The sequence below is a fragment of the Zalophus californianus genome, chromosome 14 (assembly GCF_009762305.2).
Source record: "Zalophus californianus isolate mZalCal1 chromosome 14, mZalCal1.pri.v2, whole genome shotgun sequence".
Classification (NCBI taxonomy): domain Eukaryota; kingdom Metazoa; phylum Chordata; class Mammalia; order Carnivora; family Otariidae; genus Zalophus; species Zalophus californianus.
Genome location: NC_045608.1, coordinates 24,370,010 through 24,388,791, shown reverse-complemented (window position 1 = coordinate 24,388,791; position 18,782 = coordinate 24,370,010). Strand labels below are relative to the sequence as shown.

The 18,782-nt window shown below is 42.3% G+C and overlaps 1 protein-coding gene across 8 annotated transcripts in view; it reads left to right on the top strand.

Moving 5' to 3' along the window:
• EIF4ENIF1 (eukaryotic translation initiation factor 4E nuclear import factor 1) overlaps positions 1–17,395 on the top strand; it is a 45,018-nt gene extending 27,623 nt beyond the window's left edge. For 5 of the 8 annotated variants that reach the window (XM_027575949.1, XM_027575947.2, XM_027575948.2 and 2 more), the window contains exons 8-19: positions 2,615–2,750; positions 2,966–3,145; positions 3,911–4,143; positions 6,907–6,978; positions 7,438–7,621; positions 8,709–8,788; positions 9,116–9,258; positions 12,426–12,510; positions 13,790–13,922; positions 15,298–15,642; positions 15,916–16,080; positions 16,649–17,395. In XM_027575949.1, the coding sequence (XP_027431750.1) occupies positions 2,615–2,750; positions 2,966–3,145; positions 3,911–4,143; positions 6,907–6,978; positions 7,438–7,621; positions 8,709–8,788; positions 9,116–9,258; positions 12,426–12,510; positions 13,790–13,922; positions 15,298–15,642; positions 15,916–16,080; positions 16,649–16,890 (1,998 nt within the window). In that variant the 3' untranslated portion in view covers positions 16,891–17,395. The remainder of the gene's footprint in view (positions 1–2,614; positions 2,751–2,965; positions 3,146–3,910; positions 4,144–6,906; positions 6,979–7,437; positions 7,622–8,708; positions 8,789–9,115; positions 9,259–12,425; positions 12,511–13,789; positions 13,923–15,297; positions 15,643–15,915; positions 16,081–16,648) is intronic. The other 3 variants (XM_027575943.1, XM_027575945.1, XM_027575946.1) reach the window with 2 other exon arrangements.
• Positions 17,396–18,782: the final 1,387 nt, after the last annotated feature.

Here is an 18,782-nt window from a genome sequence, read left to right as displayed (position 1 = left end):
TTGAAAGTCATAAAAACCTACTCAAACCGAAAATTTGGATCACATATGCAAGTAATTTCAGTTTAATAATTAAAAATGTTTATTTGAGATATGACACAAGTCTTATTAAAACACCTGACATAACAGGTGCTTATGTGTGTTGAATGAAGAAAAAGGAAATCAGGGTGGATGAACAAGGACCATGACATAGAAAAACCTTGGTGGCATAATCAAAAGTGTACTCAGAAGAAAATGTGTATCTTTTTTTTTTAAGATTTTATTTATTTATTTGACAGAGAGAGACATATCGAGAGAGGGAACACAGGGGGAGTGGGAGAGAGAGAAGCAGGCTTCCCGCCGAGCAAGGAGCCCCACGCAGGGCTCGATCCCAGGACCCTGGGATCACGACCTGAGCCAAAGGCAGACGCTTAACAACTGAGCCACCCAGGCACCCCAAAAATGTGTATCTTTAAGTACATTTGTTACAAATCCCAAAAATCAAACTGGAGTGAAACAAATACAAAACTAAAGAAATTTCCATAAAAGTGGAAAGTACTAGGAGAGCACTGATCAGTAAAACCTAGTAATTGTCAGAGAAAATATTTTACAGTATATTTTTGACAGAATACTATGAATCTTAAGATATGACTTGTCTAAATGACGTTGTTTGAAGGACCAGACTAACAGTCATAAGTTACCTTAAAATGTTATTAAAAATGCAGAAGGAAAAGTTTAAACATACCAGATTATAGTTCATAGGCTCCTCTTCTTGACCAGCTGATGGCTGACAAGAGCATAGGAGGATGTCTTGACCAAAAAGTCAGAGCAGCGTGTCCCCCTCTCCATTTCCTGTACCAAGGTTCAGGAAATCTCACTGCTGTTAGATCGTCCTTGCTTGCTGTGCGGTAAAAATGACTAGATGAATCTTCTTAGGATTCCTTTCGGGCTTAAAATGCTTTAGTTTCTTGAAATTGGCATTTCCACTAAATGTGTTTAAGAGTAATTTTATTTCTACTTTTTATGTTATAGCTATAAAAAACAGCTCTAACAGAAACAAAGTTGGCACTGATCAAAATATGGAAATGACTGTCTTACTGTCCCATCTTTAGAAAATGTCCGTATACTTTATATTCATGTCCTTTACTTTTTCATGTTCCTCTTGTGTATCTTCTCTTTTTTCGGATACACTATGATCAGAGGAAATAAAAGGATTGAATTGCAAAGAGATTTTTGGCTATTTATACAATTTCACATTCTTTTCAACTTTAAAACCTTTTTAATGACTATAGCTTTTAGTTTTAAAATAATTCCTATTTATCCCTAAGGTGGTTATATTTTAGATACAATTCTCAATTTTTCACAGTGAAGCATTTACTGAAAAAGCTTCTCATATTTTAAATTTGGCAAAATTAGTACACTTGAAAGTCTGCAAGTCTACAAGTGAGTGACTGAAACTGAATAGGAGTACCACAAGTAATAAATTAGCGTCATGAATTAAAATCTCTCATTCTTGTGTTCAGGAGAAGTATTTGTGGCTTAGTTTGGGTACATTATGAGAAAATTCTTCCAGATGAGAATGAAATAATAAATCTAACCTGTTGCTGAATTTTGACTGGAAATTGTAGGTTCTTAGTCTGTAGATAAAACACTGTCACTACTTTGCCATCCATATACCAGTTTGGGGGAAAATCTGTTTTCTCTTTATCATTGGTATAGAAATGAAAGTTTATGCCTTTCAAGGTGTGCCTCATTTTTTGGATTGACATTTGCTTTACCTTGTCTTTTCTAAATATTGATAAGAACACTGCATAAAGATCAATTTGGATAATTAACTGGATTTATGACAATAGAATTGAAATATTCTTTTTAATGCGTCAATCTAGTTTTTTAGGATTGATCATGGAAATTACTATTATGAAATAGTGTTGAGAAATTGTTTCTGATTGTAGCACATTAATTATTCTTACTAAACTGAAAACTGTTGAGGTTGGATTTAAAAGAAAACAAACACCTGCAAACTCCCTATTAAGTTCAAACAGATATTAGAGATCAGTTAAAAGTTCATCTTTCACATTCTGACACTTTCTGAACTTGGAATGGAGGTATGATCTCTGTGAACTCCACTTCTTAGCTTCTGAAATTGTCACCATTGAATTTTATGATGTTCATTACAACCTTGAGAAAGTTGAAATTTGAAGCAAGGGCTTTCTTTCATCATCTCTCCATACTTGATATTTAGTTGAAGGCCACTGATCAGCTTGGCAATGGAATGCTTTACTGTGGTGCTGATTTTGATTTTGAAACTGTCCTCTGAGAACATTAACATTAAATAGTTCGTGGATTTTCTAATGAGGCGCAAAGGATAGAAAACCACATATTCTGTGACACGGAGGTTTTTCATTATATGCTAAGAAAGTACATGGTCAGTAACGCCCACCTTTGGGTTACTCAGAAATGACCCTGGAGGGGAAGAAAAATTAAAGATGTTGAAAATCGTAAATTCTGAGGGTGTTTACCTTCAGGTCAGCAGCATCAAAGGAAGTTTCAAAGTAAGTGACCTTTTTTAAAAATTTGAACCTTGTTATTCTTTTCACCTAGAAACCATTATCTTAGCTCCTTTTGTCTTTCCCTTTAGATGATAGAAGATGTTTTGGGAGAAGGGTCAGTCTCTGCCAGTCGGTTCAGTAGGTGGTTCTCTAACCCCAGCCGATCAGGAAGCCGATCCAGCAGTCTTGGGTCAACACCACATGAAGAACTGGAGAGACTAGCAGGTAAAATGGCTTCAGATTCTGACTTTGAAGGTGGTTTTGAGCCTTCTCTGACATGGTTCATTCTATCTTTGTTAGGGTCTGTTAGGGTTAAAGGGTCTCTGGATACTAAAAAACTAGAAAACCTTCAATTTGTACCCTTTTAATACTGTTGAAGATCTATTTCTGTGCTTTATTGGGACCAGTTAATTAATGAATATATTTACTTGCAATATTAGGTCTGGAACAAGCAATCCTCTCTCCTGGGCAGAACTCGGGGAATTATTTTGCTCCTATCCCACTGGAAGACCATGCTGAAAATAAAGTGGATATTTTAGAAATGCTACAGAAAGCCAAAGTGGATTTAAAACCTCTTCTTTCCAGTCTTTCTGCAAATAAAGAAAAGCTTAAGGAAAGCTGTAAGTGTTTATTAAGAGTCTGCTTTAGGCATTTGAAAAAGTGTGGATCTCAGTCTTAAGGCAGTTGGTTCTAACGTACTGCTGTTTCATCAAAAGTCAAATAGAGAGTGGGTTTTAATGTATTTCAAAATTTTTATCAAACAATACCACCTCCTTGAGAATCCAGTAGTTAGTGGATCGTGGGCTTTTCCTCCAAGTCCTTTTCCTTAACCTGGAGCCTGATCATTATACTCCAGTTAATGCTGTAGTCTTCCTGGACATAACTTGGCAGCTTCTCACACCTTTGCCCCAATCTGCCATGTTCTTGCTTAGGTTATGCACCCTCAACATAAACCTTAGTAATAAAATAACCATAGTTACAGTGCAGGTAGCAGTCTTGCTGATGTTAGGCTATCTTGCATTCCTGTCCCTGGTAACAAGTCTCCAAAAGACTCATTACGAGAGGTCCTCCTGCAGGATGCACATTAGGATCTTATTAAGTCTTAAAGCATAACACCCCCTGGTTGTGGTCCCCCAGCTTCTAGCATCTAAACATTTTAGGTTTATTTTATGCCCTCTCTTCCTAAGTACATAATTATGGCCTTGTTTCCACTGAGCAACCATGATTTTAAGAGTCTTCAGTTTGTGTGTTTTTGGTATCAGCCTTTTCTGACAACCTCAGTTCAACTGTGAAATTATTTTCACTTTAACCATCATGGTAGCCGAAGAGCATTCCTACCACATATTCCCTTGCTTGGCTTGATTTGGATTTTCTCAATCTTTCAGCGCATTCGGGAGTTGTGCTGTCAGTGGAAGAGGTAGAAGCGGGGCTCAAGGGCTTGAAGGTGGACCAGCAGGTGAAGAATTCGACTCCCTTCATGGCAGAACACTTAGAGGAGACCCTGAGTGCTGTAACGAGCAATCGACAGCTCAAGAAAGATGGAGATATGACCGCATTCAACAAACTAGTGAGCACCATGAAGGCAAGTGGGACTTTGCCTTCTCAGCCCAAAGTCAGCGTAAGTATTTGACACAAACCCCAGCCTTTTTTCTCCTTTTCCCTTTCTATTCTACTTCCCACTATAATAAATGGACTTACAAAATGGTATTCTGAGTAAGTTGAAAGTTCTTTAATAGTCATTTGATCCTTGATGCTTTTGTGTGTTCTTTAATTATCACTGTGCTATTTGTTATTAGAAAAAGCAGGCTTGTGGTTAATCTATATGTTTTATGGGTGACGGTGTAACGATTTGAAAGATTTGGATATAACTTTGTCATTGCTTAAAAAAAGTGTAAAAATATCTTTTTGGATACACTGCAGAGAAAGTTTTCAGTTTGTTCAGCTACTTAAGCCAAAATAACTCACCATGTTTTTATAGTAAAGTCTTTCTTTTCACATGTTTTAATCACCCCTATATACCTGGAATTACCTACTTTCTTGATTAGGCAGTTGGCAGTTGTACATATCATTTATAAAATATCTAAGATGGATTTTTCAAGACCGTTGCATTCTGTCAATTTACTAAATAGAAAAAGCTGTGACTTGTAAAAACATTTTGGGGCACAAATTTGGGTTATGCATGTGGTGACTGCATGTCAGTAAATGCAGGTGCATACCCCATACTGGTCTTTGTCATAACACATTAGCAGTGGCTCCCAGCCATGGCCTAAAGTGTCAGTATTGCTATCCCTTGATGACAAAGGTGATAGAGGATGCTGGGCAAACCTGAATAATAAAAACATAAACGTAGGTTTCTTCTTGTTGCTAACTAGCAGCAAATTTATTGAATTGAATTTTGCCTCTTGTTTTCTCCTGTCATCTTTTCTGGGAGCTACAAGTTGGTCATGATTCATTGTGCCTCGTACCAAGGGAAGGAAACTGGTGTTTTTTATCTGACCAGCAGTTGGCAATAGATTCCAGCAGAGGTGCCATTGTTGCTGGCCTTACTGCCAGGACTGACTCTACCTCTGAAAGGAGGCATCTCCGGTAGACTTATTTCTTTGTATCTGACCGCACCATGCCAATTATAGGGGAATGTTTCTCTTAAACCGCTGTAGTAATGAGTTACTTAAGAGTTAGTTCCATAATTCCACAATGAATCACTAGATACAGATCTTTTCACATGAGGACCAGATTAAAAGATCACAAACTATCCTTTTTGCTTGTTCATCTGGGTCTTAGTGATTAGGTGCTTATAAGTAGCTTGGGTCACATCTTGGAAGTAGCTTCTTTTAGTGTGAATGAGTAAAGAAGTGGGAGCAGGGGGATTCAGTAGTTTACTTGATGTTTTGAACATTTTGTTTCAGATACGATGCTAGGGTTTGATACTGATAAAGTTGACCCTGCGTTGAGAGGGTAACTGGTTTGATGTTGAGGTTTCAGTGCTCTGAAATATATCTGGCCAAGGGAGTGAGCCTCAAACACCTGTGTAAAGGGATGGAGGATATAATTCAAGTTGCTACACAAAAAGTTCGCACAAACCTAACCTAGAAAAGAAAGCAACAAGGAAAGTAATGTAATAAGCACACCAGGTATTATCCCAAAATATCGCTTAATTTGCATGTTGTCGTTAAGTCATGGTCTATTCTAAAATCAAGTCTTCAATTACTATGGCTGTATGTGTCATGTATACTATTAATCTGCCTCCATCTTGTAGGTTCAGTCCTGTTGTTTTGTCACCAAAATAGGACATACTGGTTCACTCTAAACTCCATTTCAAACTGAATGGTAAAGGCTCTATCATCCAAATATAGTAAGCCATGTAGTGTAAAGTAGCCCATTTTTGTTAGATGGAATTAAATGACTCTTGAGGAGATCTCTTATTAAAAGCATCTGCAGTTAGGGGCGCCTGGATGGCTTGGTTGATCATCCGACTCTTGATCTCAGCTCAGGTCTTGATCTCAGAGTCTTGAGTTCAAGCCCCGAGTTGGGTGCCACACCAGGTGTAGAGCCTACTTTAAAAAAAAAAAAAGTTCCAATTCTAAAACCAACAATAAAACACTGGGTTATCTTTGGGCTCTTTGTCATACCTGAGGACATTGCTGTGGACCTCTGCAGCTTCACCTAGTAGAGGGGAAACTGTAACAAGAGAGAGCATTTCAGGAAAAGCTGAACGGGCACAGGGATGTCCTGAAGTGCAGGAGGTGATGCCATTTGGATAACTGCTGCTGCATTAAAAGAACAGAGTGGAGGATCTGAATTTTGCCCCATATGTGAGAGCCATTTTGGAACAGCTTGTTTAAAAATAATAAAGTTAAAATTTCCTGAAATGTGAAACTCTGAAATATAACAAATCTGGCCAAACTTTCATGTTGTTTACTAGGTTTTTAACTGCTATCTGTGGTCTATAAATCTTGTTTCAAAGATAATGGGTAGCAAAGGTTGCCTTGAAAATTAAAATCTATAAATTATCACAGTTTCCTACTTGTGGCTTCTTAAGAAGTGCTCCTGTATTTCACCGTTTTCTTTCTCCCTTCTTTTGGTCACAGTGTTAGAAACAGTGAAATGCACTAGAGTTGCCACAGGGAGAAAAAGACCATATGAGAGTCTCTGAGTGGACTTTGCATATACATGTGAAGATTCTTTCCCTTTCCAGATCTTTGGGACCTGTCTGATGAGCAAGTGGAACAAGGGGATCTAAGTTAGTTTTCTGTGCCTTGGATATCATTCTGCTTAAGTGCCAACTCCCTGGGGAGTTTTTAATGCTTTCTTGTGGTTCCCAATGAACCTGTAAGTTAAGTGTGTAAGAAGGTTAAAACCAGTTTTCCTTTGACTTTTTTAGCGAAACCTTGAAAGCCATTTGATGTCCCCTGCTGAGATTCCAGGCCAGCCAGTCCCTAAGAACATCCTGCAGGTACTTCACCATCTTATACCAAGGCCTCGGAGTCCTGAACACTAGTCCTTTGAACTGGTTTTGTGTCCTGGCCCAGCTTCGGGCCTTCGAGAATGATCCATGTGGCCTGGCAATCGAGGATACAGTGTTACTACCTGACATAGTTCTGTGTTGCTCTTAGTCTCATTGTGGGGTGGGGAGGTGGCTGAAGATTACAAAGTAAGCCCTTGATTTCCAGTTTACAGGTTTACAATTTCTATAGAAATTGAAATATCTAACCTATATTTGTAGCACTAACTTAAAGCAAATGTTGTTAGCTGAACAATGACAGAAATGTGTTGCATGTACATGTGCCAGAGTCCTTCAGTGGAGCATGAGGGACATTCATCGTTGGCTTCCAAAAGTTAATCCATAATTCACAGCCTCTGACTAGGAGGAAGAAGTAGGTTTGTTCACAAGGATGACTCTTTCTGCCCTCAGGAACTTCTGGGTCCGCCAGTTCAGAGACCTGCTTCTTCCAATCTTCTGAGTGGCCTTATGGGGAGTTTGGAGCCTACAACAGCTTTACTGGGCCAAAGAGCACCCTCTCCTCCCTTATCACAGGTGTTTCAGACACGAGCAGCCTCAGCAGACTACCTTCGTCCTAGAATACCATCACCAGTTGGTAAATGCTGTTGTGCCGAGATGTATGTCCATTCTCCCCCAGCCCCCCCCCCCACAAAGGTTATACTTGTCCCCTGGACCTTGCACAGTCTTCATGGGCATCCCTAAAGAGCTTAAAAAGAAATGTGAATTTATTATGCCTTTTGGGGGGGATGGTGAGGCCCAAAATTAGAAGACCGTTTATCTGGCTGCCCTTCTAGATAAATATACTCATTGTTCTTTCTCCTAAGATTGATCAAAATTGTATAAATTGGATCTAGCTTTTTTTTTTTTTTTTTTTTTGACAGATAGAAGCACTAGTAGGCAGAGAGGCAGGCAGAGGGAGAAGCAGGCTCCCCACTGAGCAGGGAGCCCGACGCGGGGCTCTGGGATCACGACCTGGGCCGAAGGCAGCCGCCTAACTGAGCCACCCAGGCGCCCTGGATCTAGCTCTTTAGTCTTGTTCCTTATTTTGGGAATTCAGAGAAGTTGATTTGGCTTCCTAGGTTTTTCCTTGATAGAGTAGGAGTCAGGGTGGTGGCTCTCTACCAACTTAATGAAATTGGTACATATCAGCTGTAAGGTCTTGTGGCTAAAAGCTGTCTTAGCATAAGGGTTATGTAAAATCTCAGTGTTCCTGTCACCCTGGATCACTTTAGGCTGATGGCCACTCTGGCCCCTTGCCAGTCATACCTTCAGAGTAAGCTTTTGTACTAGCCTTTCCCCAGTTAGTGAGATAGAATGGGAAGAGTGTCAGCCTCAAAGCCCTGGACTCTACTTTGGTTATCAGCTGGCTCGGTGATAATGAGCCATATCATTAACTAGAAAAGCACTTCTCTCTCAGATAGAGGTCTCAGCTCTGAAAGGGACAGAGCTGACAGCTTAGTGGGGTAGATGAATACACCAGTAATTTGGGTCATTAAGTGCTCTGATCAAGGTCCACATAGCCCAATGTGGGCGCACAGAAGAAGAGGGACATGATCAGCCCAGAAGTCAGTACTTGCCTGAAAGAGGGGATGTTCAAGAAGCAGCAGCATACGGTAGTGCTAATAGGTCTCTCATAGATGTGTGCGCTCTTGACACTCACTGGTACGCAACTTTCCCATCAGGTTTCACACCAGGACCACAGCAGCTCCTCGGAGATCCATTCCAAGGCTTGCGCAAGCCCATGAGCCCTGTCACGGCCCAGGTCTGTCTGAGCTTTTTCTCTAAGTTTTTTGCTTGCTTTTCATCCTTATTGTTGACTGTGGGATGGAGAATCATTGCAATGCTTGGAAGTGGTTTTGAACTACAATTTAAGCTCAGTAAAAGCTAGAAGATGGGTGAATAATTAAAGTCATACTTCATTAAAATCCTGTTGAGCGGATGGCAGCACAATTTAGTCAGGTTTGCAGTGCCTCATTTCTCTCAGCTGCTGCTTGAAACATACCTTTCTAAGAGTGAAGAGAGTCCTCTGTAAAACGTGCGTGGACTGGCCTCATTTTTCTGCTCATCTCCCTCTGCCACCTCCGTTCAGCAGATGAGCCAGCTAGAACTGCAACAGGCAGCTTTGGAGGGGCTGGCCCTGCCACATGACCTCGCAGTGCAGGCAGCAAACTTCTACCAGCCTGGTTTTGGCAAACCACAGGTGGACAGAACCAGAGATGGATTCAGAAACAGGTAAGTTACTAACTAATCCTGCTGCCCTTATGGAGATTTGCAAGTTAGTTTTCCACAAATAAGCAATTAGTTATCCACAGTGGTATCCTCTGTGGTACACACTGATGGGTTTCTACAATATATGGGGAGAATTCCGTCTCCAGATGTGCTGTAGAGGAAGTGATACGTTTGAATTCTGCAGGAGCCTAGGCTTTTCATTCTGCATAATTTTATTTATATTCTTGATTTAAAGCATTCATTTATACAAATGTAGCTAGCTGGCACAGCTCCATATTTGTTGTTACGAGATGATGAAAAGTAAAACCACCTAGCTTCCTCCTCTACAGATTCCTTGTTGAGTTACCAAAGTGTCCTTTGATGCAGGTTTGCTGATCCATTATCTGTTGGTCAGAGCTAATGGGTTTGTTGATCAAAGCTATAAACAAATGATTACTGACTTCAGTCTCCTGTTCCTTCCAATAGTTGCAACAAGTAGTAATATGAACCATAAATTAGGGGAAAGGGGCAGCAATACCGTTCTTTTTTATTATGAAATAAAACAAAACTGCATTAAACAAATGGGTAGCTTATTACAAGACAAACTCCTCTGTTAGCTACTCAGAAGCTCCCTCTGTGCCCTGTCCTGGTAATACCTCTTCCCTTTCTCAGATCCCATCCAGCCTTTAAAAGTAAATACGGGAGGGTAGTGGGGGCACACCTGGGTGGCTCAGTCGTTAAGCATCTGCCTTCTGCTCAGGTCATGATCCCGGGGTCCTGGGATCGAGCCCCGCATCGGGCTCCCCGCTCAGCGGGAAGCCTGCTTCTCCCTCTCCCACTCCCCCTGCTTGTGTTCCCTCCCTCGCTGTCTCCCTGTCAAATAAATAAATAAATAAAAACCTTTAAAAACATAAAATAAAAAATAAAACTTAAAAAAATAAAAGTAAATACTGGGGTGCCTGGCTGGCTCAGTCAGAAAAGCTTGCAAACTCTTGATCTCGGGTTTATAAGTTTGAGCCCCACGTTGGGTGTACAGATTACTAAAAGAAAAAATAAAAGTAAATACCACTTTCATTTTTTTCAGTTTTATCACCAAAATGTTTATCCCTGATCATTAAGTCCTGCCCAAGCAATATACTTGGTAATTAAGAAGTACTTATATATTTATATGATTCTTAAAATTGTCATATCAGTGTCTCATTGTCTTCAGCTGGTTTTGTTGACACTTTCAGAAAACGTTGAAACCAGTAAGTACCCTGTATTCTTGCATAAATGTATTCTATCTGTATATAGTAGCCCTCAGCGTAAACAGAGAGCTCAGGACTGGTCTGCTGAGCTTCTCACTGGATTTCTCTCTGTAACGTAGTTTCTTAATAATTCATTGACTTGATTTATTGACTTTCAAAGCACTTTTGCTATCCAGAATTTTATTTGCTTTTGGCAGCAACCCTGTAAGGTAGATGGTATAAATTACTGCATTTTACAGATAGAGAAACTTAGATTTTTTTTAAAATGCAAGAGCCTCAGAAACTAATAAGGAGACCTGAGTCAGTGTCAGCAGGGCCTTCATGTTGTTTGAATCAAATGTTGACCTCTCGAGCCCTCCCCGAACACCCTGTATACACTTGTGTCCCCCAACAGACATGTCTGGGGTTTTTTTGTTTGTTTTTTATTGTACTTACCACCTTCTGGATTACTATTTTTTGTCTTTCTGCCCATAGTAACCCCTCTACCCTGCAACTAAAAGAATGTGATGAGGCCAGAGATTCTTTGTCTGTTTTGTTTATTGCTGTATCCCCCGCACTTTAGCCGGTGTCTAGCACATAGCGCATGCTCAAGTATGCTCATCAGAAGGAGTAAGTGCTAGGTGTGCAGAACCACCAGCCTTGGGGTTTTCCTCCTGACCACTCGGAGTACTACTGATCGGTTTCTCCATCATTGTTGCTCAGATTGGCGATATGGCAGCAGTGGGGCTTACCTGGTATAGATTGGAAAGAAGCCATGAGTTTAGGAGTCTCATCTGCTTATGATTTAGGAACTCCCAGAATCACTAAAGCTTTGGCCGTCATGGTACAAGGTCTGATAGCTGAAATGGCAGTGAAACTCTCATTAACCAGTGAGCTCATATAATTCATTCTTCCCTGAGCTTTTTTACATCTTCAGCTGTTTTCTGTTTTCTCCAAGTGAAGGGAAAATGAGTAGAATGGGGCGAAAAGGGAAGTTTATTCTTTTAATCTTCGGGAGTTTGAGAGTTTGGGAGGCCTGGGATCAACCTTGTGTGTGGACCAGGAGTGATGGGGAATGCTGCATGTTACTAGGTCTTGAAATAGCTGAAACTCTTGGTACTCTGTTTGATTTGAAACAGTGTCTTACATAGCATCAGTTCTTTGCCAGGCCCTGTGCTAGTTACTATTGCTCCCTACTCTCTGGAGCACAGCCTGGCCCACAGAATGAAGATTCATAGCCTGACCCCCCCGACATAATCTACAAATAAACTATACACCAGCCCTGGATAACCCTACATTCCCAAGGCCTTGAACTTGATCCTTCTACTTGAATCGTTGTTCTCCATCTTAACAGCTTTCTCATTGGTCACACTCAGTTTAATGCAGCTTCTTCCCAGAGAAGCTTTCCTGGAGTCTCTTCAGTTAAGAGTGTTGTGTCACTCCTTCTGTATACTTTATTTTCCCTTTCACCTTATTGTTATCTAGTATCTACATGCCTTTTTTCTTTTTTTTTTTTTTAAGATTTTATGTATTTGACAGAGAGAGACACAGGAAGAGAGGGAACACCAGCAGGGGGAGTGGGAGAGGGAGAAGCAGGCTTCCCGCTGAGCAGGGAACCCGATGCGGGGCTCGATCCCAGGACCCTGGGATCATGATCTGAACAGACACTTAATGACTGAGCCACCCAGGCGCCCCTAATATCTACATGCCTTAGTTTGCCCTGGTTAGTGTCCCTCTTCTAGACAAGAGTTCCTGCAAGGCCGAGGACCATGTTTAATCTTTTGTCTTCCCTCAGAACGTAGCATGTGGTTTTGCATATGTTAGGCACTTAATAAATGCTTGGAAAATTGAAATGGTTGAGGGAATGGGGTATTAAAGTCCTAGGCTGGTCTTGAGTATTCTTTGGTTTTAAGATTTGGAGTTTGAGCTGCTTGGAGCCCATACTGATACTTGGTTTGTTCACAGGCAACAGCGAGTGACCAAGTCACCAGCACCCGTGCACCGAGGGAATTCCTCTTCCCCTGCCCCTGCTGCCTCCATCACAAGCATGGTCAGTGACCTTTGCTTTTGTGAGTGACTTTAAGGCTTTCTCTGTTTGGTTGTGCTTATATTTTATCACTGTGTACCCCACAATGTCCTTAAGTGCCTTCCTAGGAATAACTGGCTTAATATTTATTAGATCTTCCCCTTTCAGGATACAGTCTAACTCTTAGGATTCTAGTGAAGCCCCTATACTGGGGAAAGTATGCTCCAGCAGATAGATGAGTATGGGCTAAAACATACAAGGTGATATAATATGTTCAAACAAATGAACAATTGGAGTGGGGAGTAGAGGATGATAGGGGTGAAAGGAGGTGAGATGGATGGGGGCTGAACGGGTTGGATCATGGGGAATCCAGTGAAACATGGTGGGAACTTCATAGATTCAGGTCTGTGATATGAATTAAAGCTAGGACAAAGGAGTTTGCTTATTTGTGTTGTTAAATCTAGTTTTACAATGGACTCATTCATATTAGCTTTTCTTTTTTTTAAGTTTTATCCCCCAGAAACCTCTATCGCCTTGTCAAAGCTGATAGACAAGGGGAAAAACTGTTACTCTGCTTCAGGACCAGGTCTTTGGCACCAAGCACTTTGAAGACAGGGTCTAGAAGGGGCTTCTCTGTTCCTAATTCATGCCCTGTCTCCTGCCATCAAGGAGTTAGGATTAATGAGAAAAGTCACATGCACAATAAAATCATCAAAGTAAAAATGGGCAGTGAAGAGATGGGGTCAAATGACCCCAAAAGGAATCCTAGGGGCTGAGGAGACTGTTAAGATAATTGTGAATTTTCTGGTAGCGAAGTTAAGATGGGATTCATTAAGAATATAGAGAAATTTAGGTTCTGAGGTTGTCTCTGAACTGTCCTTTCCCAGCTGGAAGGGCTGTTGCTCTAGGGTATACTTCTGGCCATGTTCTTCCGTGTTCTTAGCCTAATCCCAGGCTAGGGAAATGGCTGAAGCAGGGGCTGCATAGGTAGGCCCCTATCACCACAGACACAGATGAGTGGGTAGGTTGAAGTTCTGTGCTTTAACTACCTTTGTGCTCGAGCTAAATCTAGGTTTTGATGAGAATTTGATGTGAGCAAGGGATGATGCACTTAGGGCACCACCTGTCTGGCCCATCCTGTTTCTTTTCCTCCAGCAGCTAGACACCAGAACATTGGAGTTGGGTTTCTGCCACATGTAGCCAGTAAGGGGATTCGTCAGCTTATTGAGTAGTTTGACCAGTTAAGCCTGGCTTGATTAGGAAAGGCACTTAGAGAACATGCTAATACTGTTTTTCTCCGCAGCTTTCTCCTTCCTTCACCCCTACCTCAGTGATTCGTAAGATGTATGAGAGCAAAGAAAAAAGCAAGGAGGAGCCGGCATCTGGAAAAGCAGCTCTTGGTGACAGTAAAGAAGACACTCAGAAGGCCAGTGAAGGTAATGCAGAGCTATTGAGGGTGTACTGCCCAAGAAAGTATGTGACAGAGCATGGGCGTGAGTGCTCACCAGCTAACCTTATTCTCTGCAAATCCCTACGGAAAACCCTTGCCTGCTTTGGACCACAGTTCAGTGTCTGACAGAAAGGCATTGTACCAGTTCACAGCTGCTTGGCCATTTGACATTCTGACCAATCTAATAGTGGTATGAGTGCTAGTATGAGGAAGAGTTTTAGTTTAGAATCTTTTTTTTTTTTTTTTTTTTTAAGATTTTTATTTATTTGAGTGAGAGAACATGAGCCGGTGGGAGGAGCAAAGGGCAAAGCTGACTCCCTGTTGAGCAGGGAGCTGGATGCACGGCTCCATCCTGGGACTCTAGGATCATGACCTGAGCCAAAGGTGGACGCTTAACCAACTGAGCCACCCAGGCGCCCCTAGTTTAGAATCCTTATTGAGGCTTCAAAGTTGATTAGTACATTTATTTGGCAAATTAATGTGGTACAACCAGTTTTACTTCTGAAACGTTCTCTCTAGTCTGTGGAGACTAAGTGTCCAGCAAAATCCAGCAATGGGTGAAGCATAAGGTGTGGAGAGCCTTTTAGAAGTATATAGAAGGGGCTCCTGAGTGGCTCAAGTTAAGCGTCCAACTCTTGATTTCAGCTCAAGTCATGAGCCCCGGCTGTGTGCTCGGCTCACTATGTGCTCAGCTCACTATGTGCTCAGCTCGAAGTCTGCTTGAGATTCTCCCTCTGCCCGGGAAATAGATTCTCGTAAGTTAGGTTTACAAAAGTCTACAGTATTGGTCTGAGAGCTTTTTGCCTATGAGCAAGCTTCTGGCAAAAAAGGAAATTCTTTTGGTCCTACTAAAAGGCAGTTCAGATTCCTTCACTAGACTGTAATTTCTGTTGTGATGGATTTGCATAATTTTACTTTCCCCTTAGGCTGAAAATGCATGTTAATCCCAAGCAGTTGACTAGGACAGTACTAGCTCCCACACAGATCTGACCCACAACCATATGGGCAGGCAGAGCAAAGTGCCTAAGTTAGACCACCAGACCTTAAGCCGGGTTCACTTGCCCATAGCTATTCCTGGGTTGGGAAGATAGTACGAAAAATAAACTTTGTTCCAGCAAGGCATTTGGAGACTAGCAATCTTGGGGTCTAGTTCCAGCTGTGTCCCTAACTACCCCTGTGACCTTGACTAGGCCTATTCATAAGGCAAATGATGGTTCCTATGATACAAGCCTCTCAGTCTGCTGAGGGGATCAAATAAGGACTGTAAACTTTCTAAGAAATGAGATTTGCTAGATCATTGGGAAGACCATGTTTGGGAGAAGTTTGCCAATACCAAACTATTGTTTGTCGGGTCCTTACAGAGAACCTGCTGTCATCCAACTCTGTGCCCAGTGCTGATCGAGACTCTTCTCCCACTACAAATCCCAAACTTTCAACGTTGCAGCGGTCTTCATGTTCTACCCCACTGTCTCAGACTAACCGTTACACCAAAGAGCAAGATTATCGACCTAAAGCAGCTGGGAGAAAAACACCCACTTTGGCATCCCCAGTTCCAGGAACACCCTTTCTCCGCCCTGTCCACCAAGTTCCCCTTGTCCCCCATGTCCCCATCGTTCGGCCTGCTCACCAGCTTCACCCAGGGTTGGTCCAAAGGATGCTGGCCCAGGGAGTACATCCACAGCATCTTCCAAGTTTGCTCCAAGCTGGTGAGTTTCTGACCTGGCATGACGACAGTTGCCAGAATTGAAGAAGTACTATACTGTGAGAAGTTTATCCCTAGAAAACTGGTGCTAGGTTTTCCATCTAACTCATGGGTAGTGGGTCCAATCCAAACTATCCCTTAGTCCATTAAAAGATGAAGAAGCTAGCTAGCTTAAGAGCATTGCTCATTGCTAAAAAAACTTGTAGGTCAGCAAAGCTTGAAAATTTCCAGGCAGATTGATAACTTCTCACCAGTTTTGTTTTTTCCTGCCCAACAGGTGTGCTTCCTCCTGGGATGGACCTGACTCATTTACAGGGACTATCTGGCCCAATCCTGGGTCAACCATTTTACCCTTTACCTGCAGCTAGTCACCCTCTCCTAAACCCTCGCCCTGGGACACCTCTGCATCTGGCAATGATGCAGCAGCAGCTACAGCGCTCAGGTAGGCTCAGGAATGGGCCAGGGGAGCTGGGGATGGCCTGAATAGGCTTCAAGCTTTTGGACCAGTTTCCAGTAGAGGGGATGAATTACATGATTCATTCTCTAACTTATCCTAGCAAGATTGGGGCAAGGGGATAACCAGAGAATAGGATGAAGTAAACCAACCTCAGTGGGATTGGGAATTCCTATCCCTACAAAGACTGCGGGAGAGCTATGCCTTGGCATTTTTTTGTCCTCTCTTAGAGGAGGTGGAGAATCCTGACAGGTTTAGCATAGAGACGATCCAGAATAGGTGCCCTCTCATCATTTAATGTCAGTACTTCTCTGATGTGGCTGCTTGGCATGGGGAAGTAGTGGTCCTGTCATTTAGGATGCTTCAGAACAGCTCTGCTTTCCAGGGTATTGTCTTTTGGCATTTTGTGAAGGAGTTAAGGAAACCCTAGAATAAATCCTCCAGTACAGAATTCTCTTCGGAGTTTTATGGATAAGACTTGAGGAAGGCAAGGCCTGATACAGAACTCCTTTCCTGCATACGTTCTGAATGATCACCTTCTTTCTTATCCCCATAGTTCTTCATCCTCCAGGCTCTGGTTCCCAGGCAGCAGCTGTCAGCGTTCAGACGACCCCTCAGAATGTGCCCACCAGGTCGGGTCTGCCCCACGTACACTCCCAACTGGAGCATCGCCCCAGCCAGAGGAGCAGCTCCCCAGTGGGCCTCGCCAAATGGTTTGGTTCAGATGTGCTACAGCAGCCCCTGCCCTCCATGCCTGCCAAAGTCATCAGTGTAGATGAACTGGAGTACCGTCAATGAACAGGGCAGGCAGGCTCACCTATGCCTGGACCTGTGGTGGCACCCTGATTAGGACTCTGCTTCCTCATCTCGGGTTGGCTTATGGACTTTTACTTTGGAGCACTCTGCGAAGCTATTTAGGGAAGCCCAGGCACCTGGTGTGGTCTGCATCGACGCCAAGTATCTTAACCAATTGAATGGAGCCTACATGGTCTGAATCCAGGATGCCCAGTGTTGTCAATCCTGGAAAGTCTTTTTTTGTAAGATATGTGAATGAAGTGTTGGTGTCTTCACCAAGAGGTAGCACCTAAGGGTTCTGAAGAAATAAATGTATAGACCCTATGTACAGACTTGTGTATAAACAACTTTTGTATATACATATAGGATAGCTTTTTTGAACTTATACAGCTGTACATAAAAGTAGCTGATATTAGTTAAGCCTGTGTCAACATTTTTTTTCCACTTGTACATTTGGGACTTTATCTTTTCGTTGATTAAAGTTGCATATGCTAAGTGTGTGAATGAAGTGAATGGCATTGTTGTTTATTTCTTCCTGAATTCATGCCTTCTCATTTACAATCAGCTGACCTGCGAGGTTCAGTAGGTTCCCTGAGGGAAATGATCTGAAGTTTTAATTTTTCTTTAAAACTCAGAATTGAGGGGCGCCTGGGTGGCTCAGATGGTTAAGCATCTGCCTTCAGCTCAGGTCATGATCTCCAGATCCTGGGATCGAGCCCCACGTCGGGCTCCCTGCTCTGCAGGAAGCCTGCTTCTCCCTCTGTGCCTTTCCCCACTGCTCCTGCTCTCTCCCTCTCTCCCTGTCTCAAACGAATAATTCTTAAAAAAAAAAAAAAATGAACTCCTTATCTCATTTAGAAGAATCATTGGCTGCCTTTTTTGTCTTAACAGGCCAGCTTAGGCTGGAATGACACTATAGGAAGACTTGCAGGTTAACACCAGATTATAATGTGTACTGTCTTAGATTAAAACCACTAGTGAAAACAATTTATTGGGTAATCATATATATGGTAGCTTCTCCCAAACCATGTTTACTGGGGCAAAAGTCAACAGTCCGTTGGCATCCTGTTCTCCAGCTCAAAGTCCCCTATAAGGAACAACAGGACCTGAGAGTTCTTAGTCAGTCAACCCATTAATAAGTCCTTTTTCATATGAAACTGCCCTCAAGACTGCGTTAGCAGACTCCTTGTGTTTTATGTCTCATTCCTCAGCTCACAATTATTTCCATTATTCGCCTTAACTACATGCACAGCATTAGAGAACAGTATTCTACCAGAATACCGTAGCTATGGTCTTGAGTCCCCTTTCCTGACTGAGGGTTTTTCAGTCCTACTCTGAGGTGATAACTTACTTCTCAAACTCCATTCGCCCTACTTCTCAATACTTGTCCATGTAGGGCCATCAAAGCTACTCTGACTTCACGCTAGAGGGTCAAATAATGAGGTGGTTCTTCACCTGTAGGTGAAGGCCAATGTGGTTGGATTTTGACTGCAAGGGTAAAAAACAGCCCGAGTCTTCAGTGTTAGAGGAGTGTCGCCTATAAACCTGGAGCTGCCCCCACCGTGACTTACTACTTCCAGGAACACAAACCAGGTTGCCTTTCAGCAAAACCTAGCTTTGTGGACTGAGCATGAGGTCTGTGTCTTCCTGGTACTTCAACTTCATTAGTCCTCCCACTCCCCAGGCCCCCATGGGGTTTGCTCTTAGGATTCCTTAGCTTTAGAAATAAAGCCTCTGTTTAGAATTCTTACAAATGCTTTGTTTCCACAGGTGGAAGCTGGAAAGCAGTCTCAAGTAACAATAGGAGAACACAGATGCCTGAATCCACTCCCACCTTTCCTACGTTTTCTTTCACTTCGTCCCCTTCGTGTTGAACCAAGAGTTGTAGGTGTTCG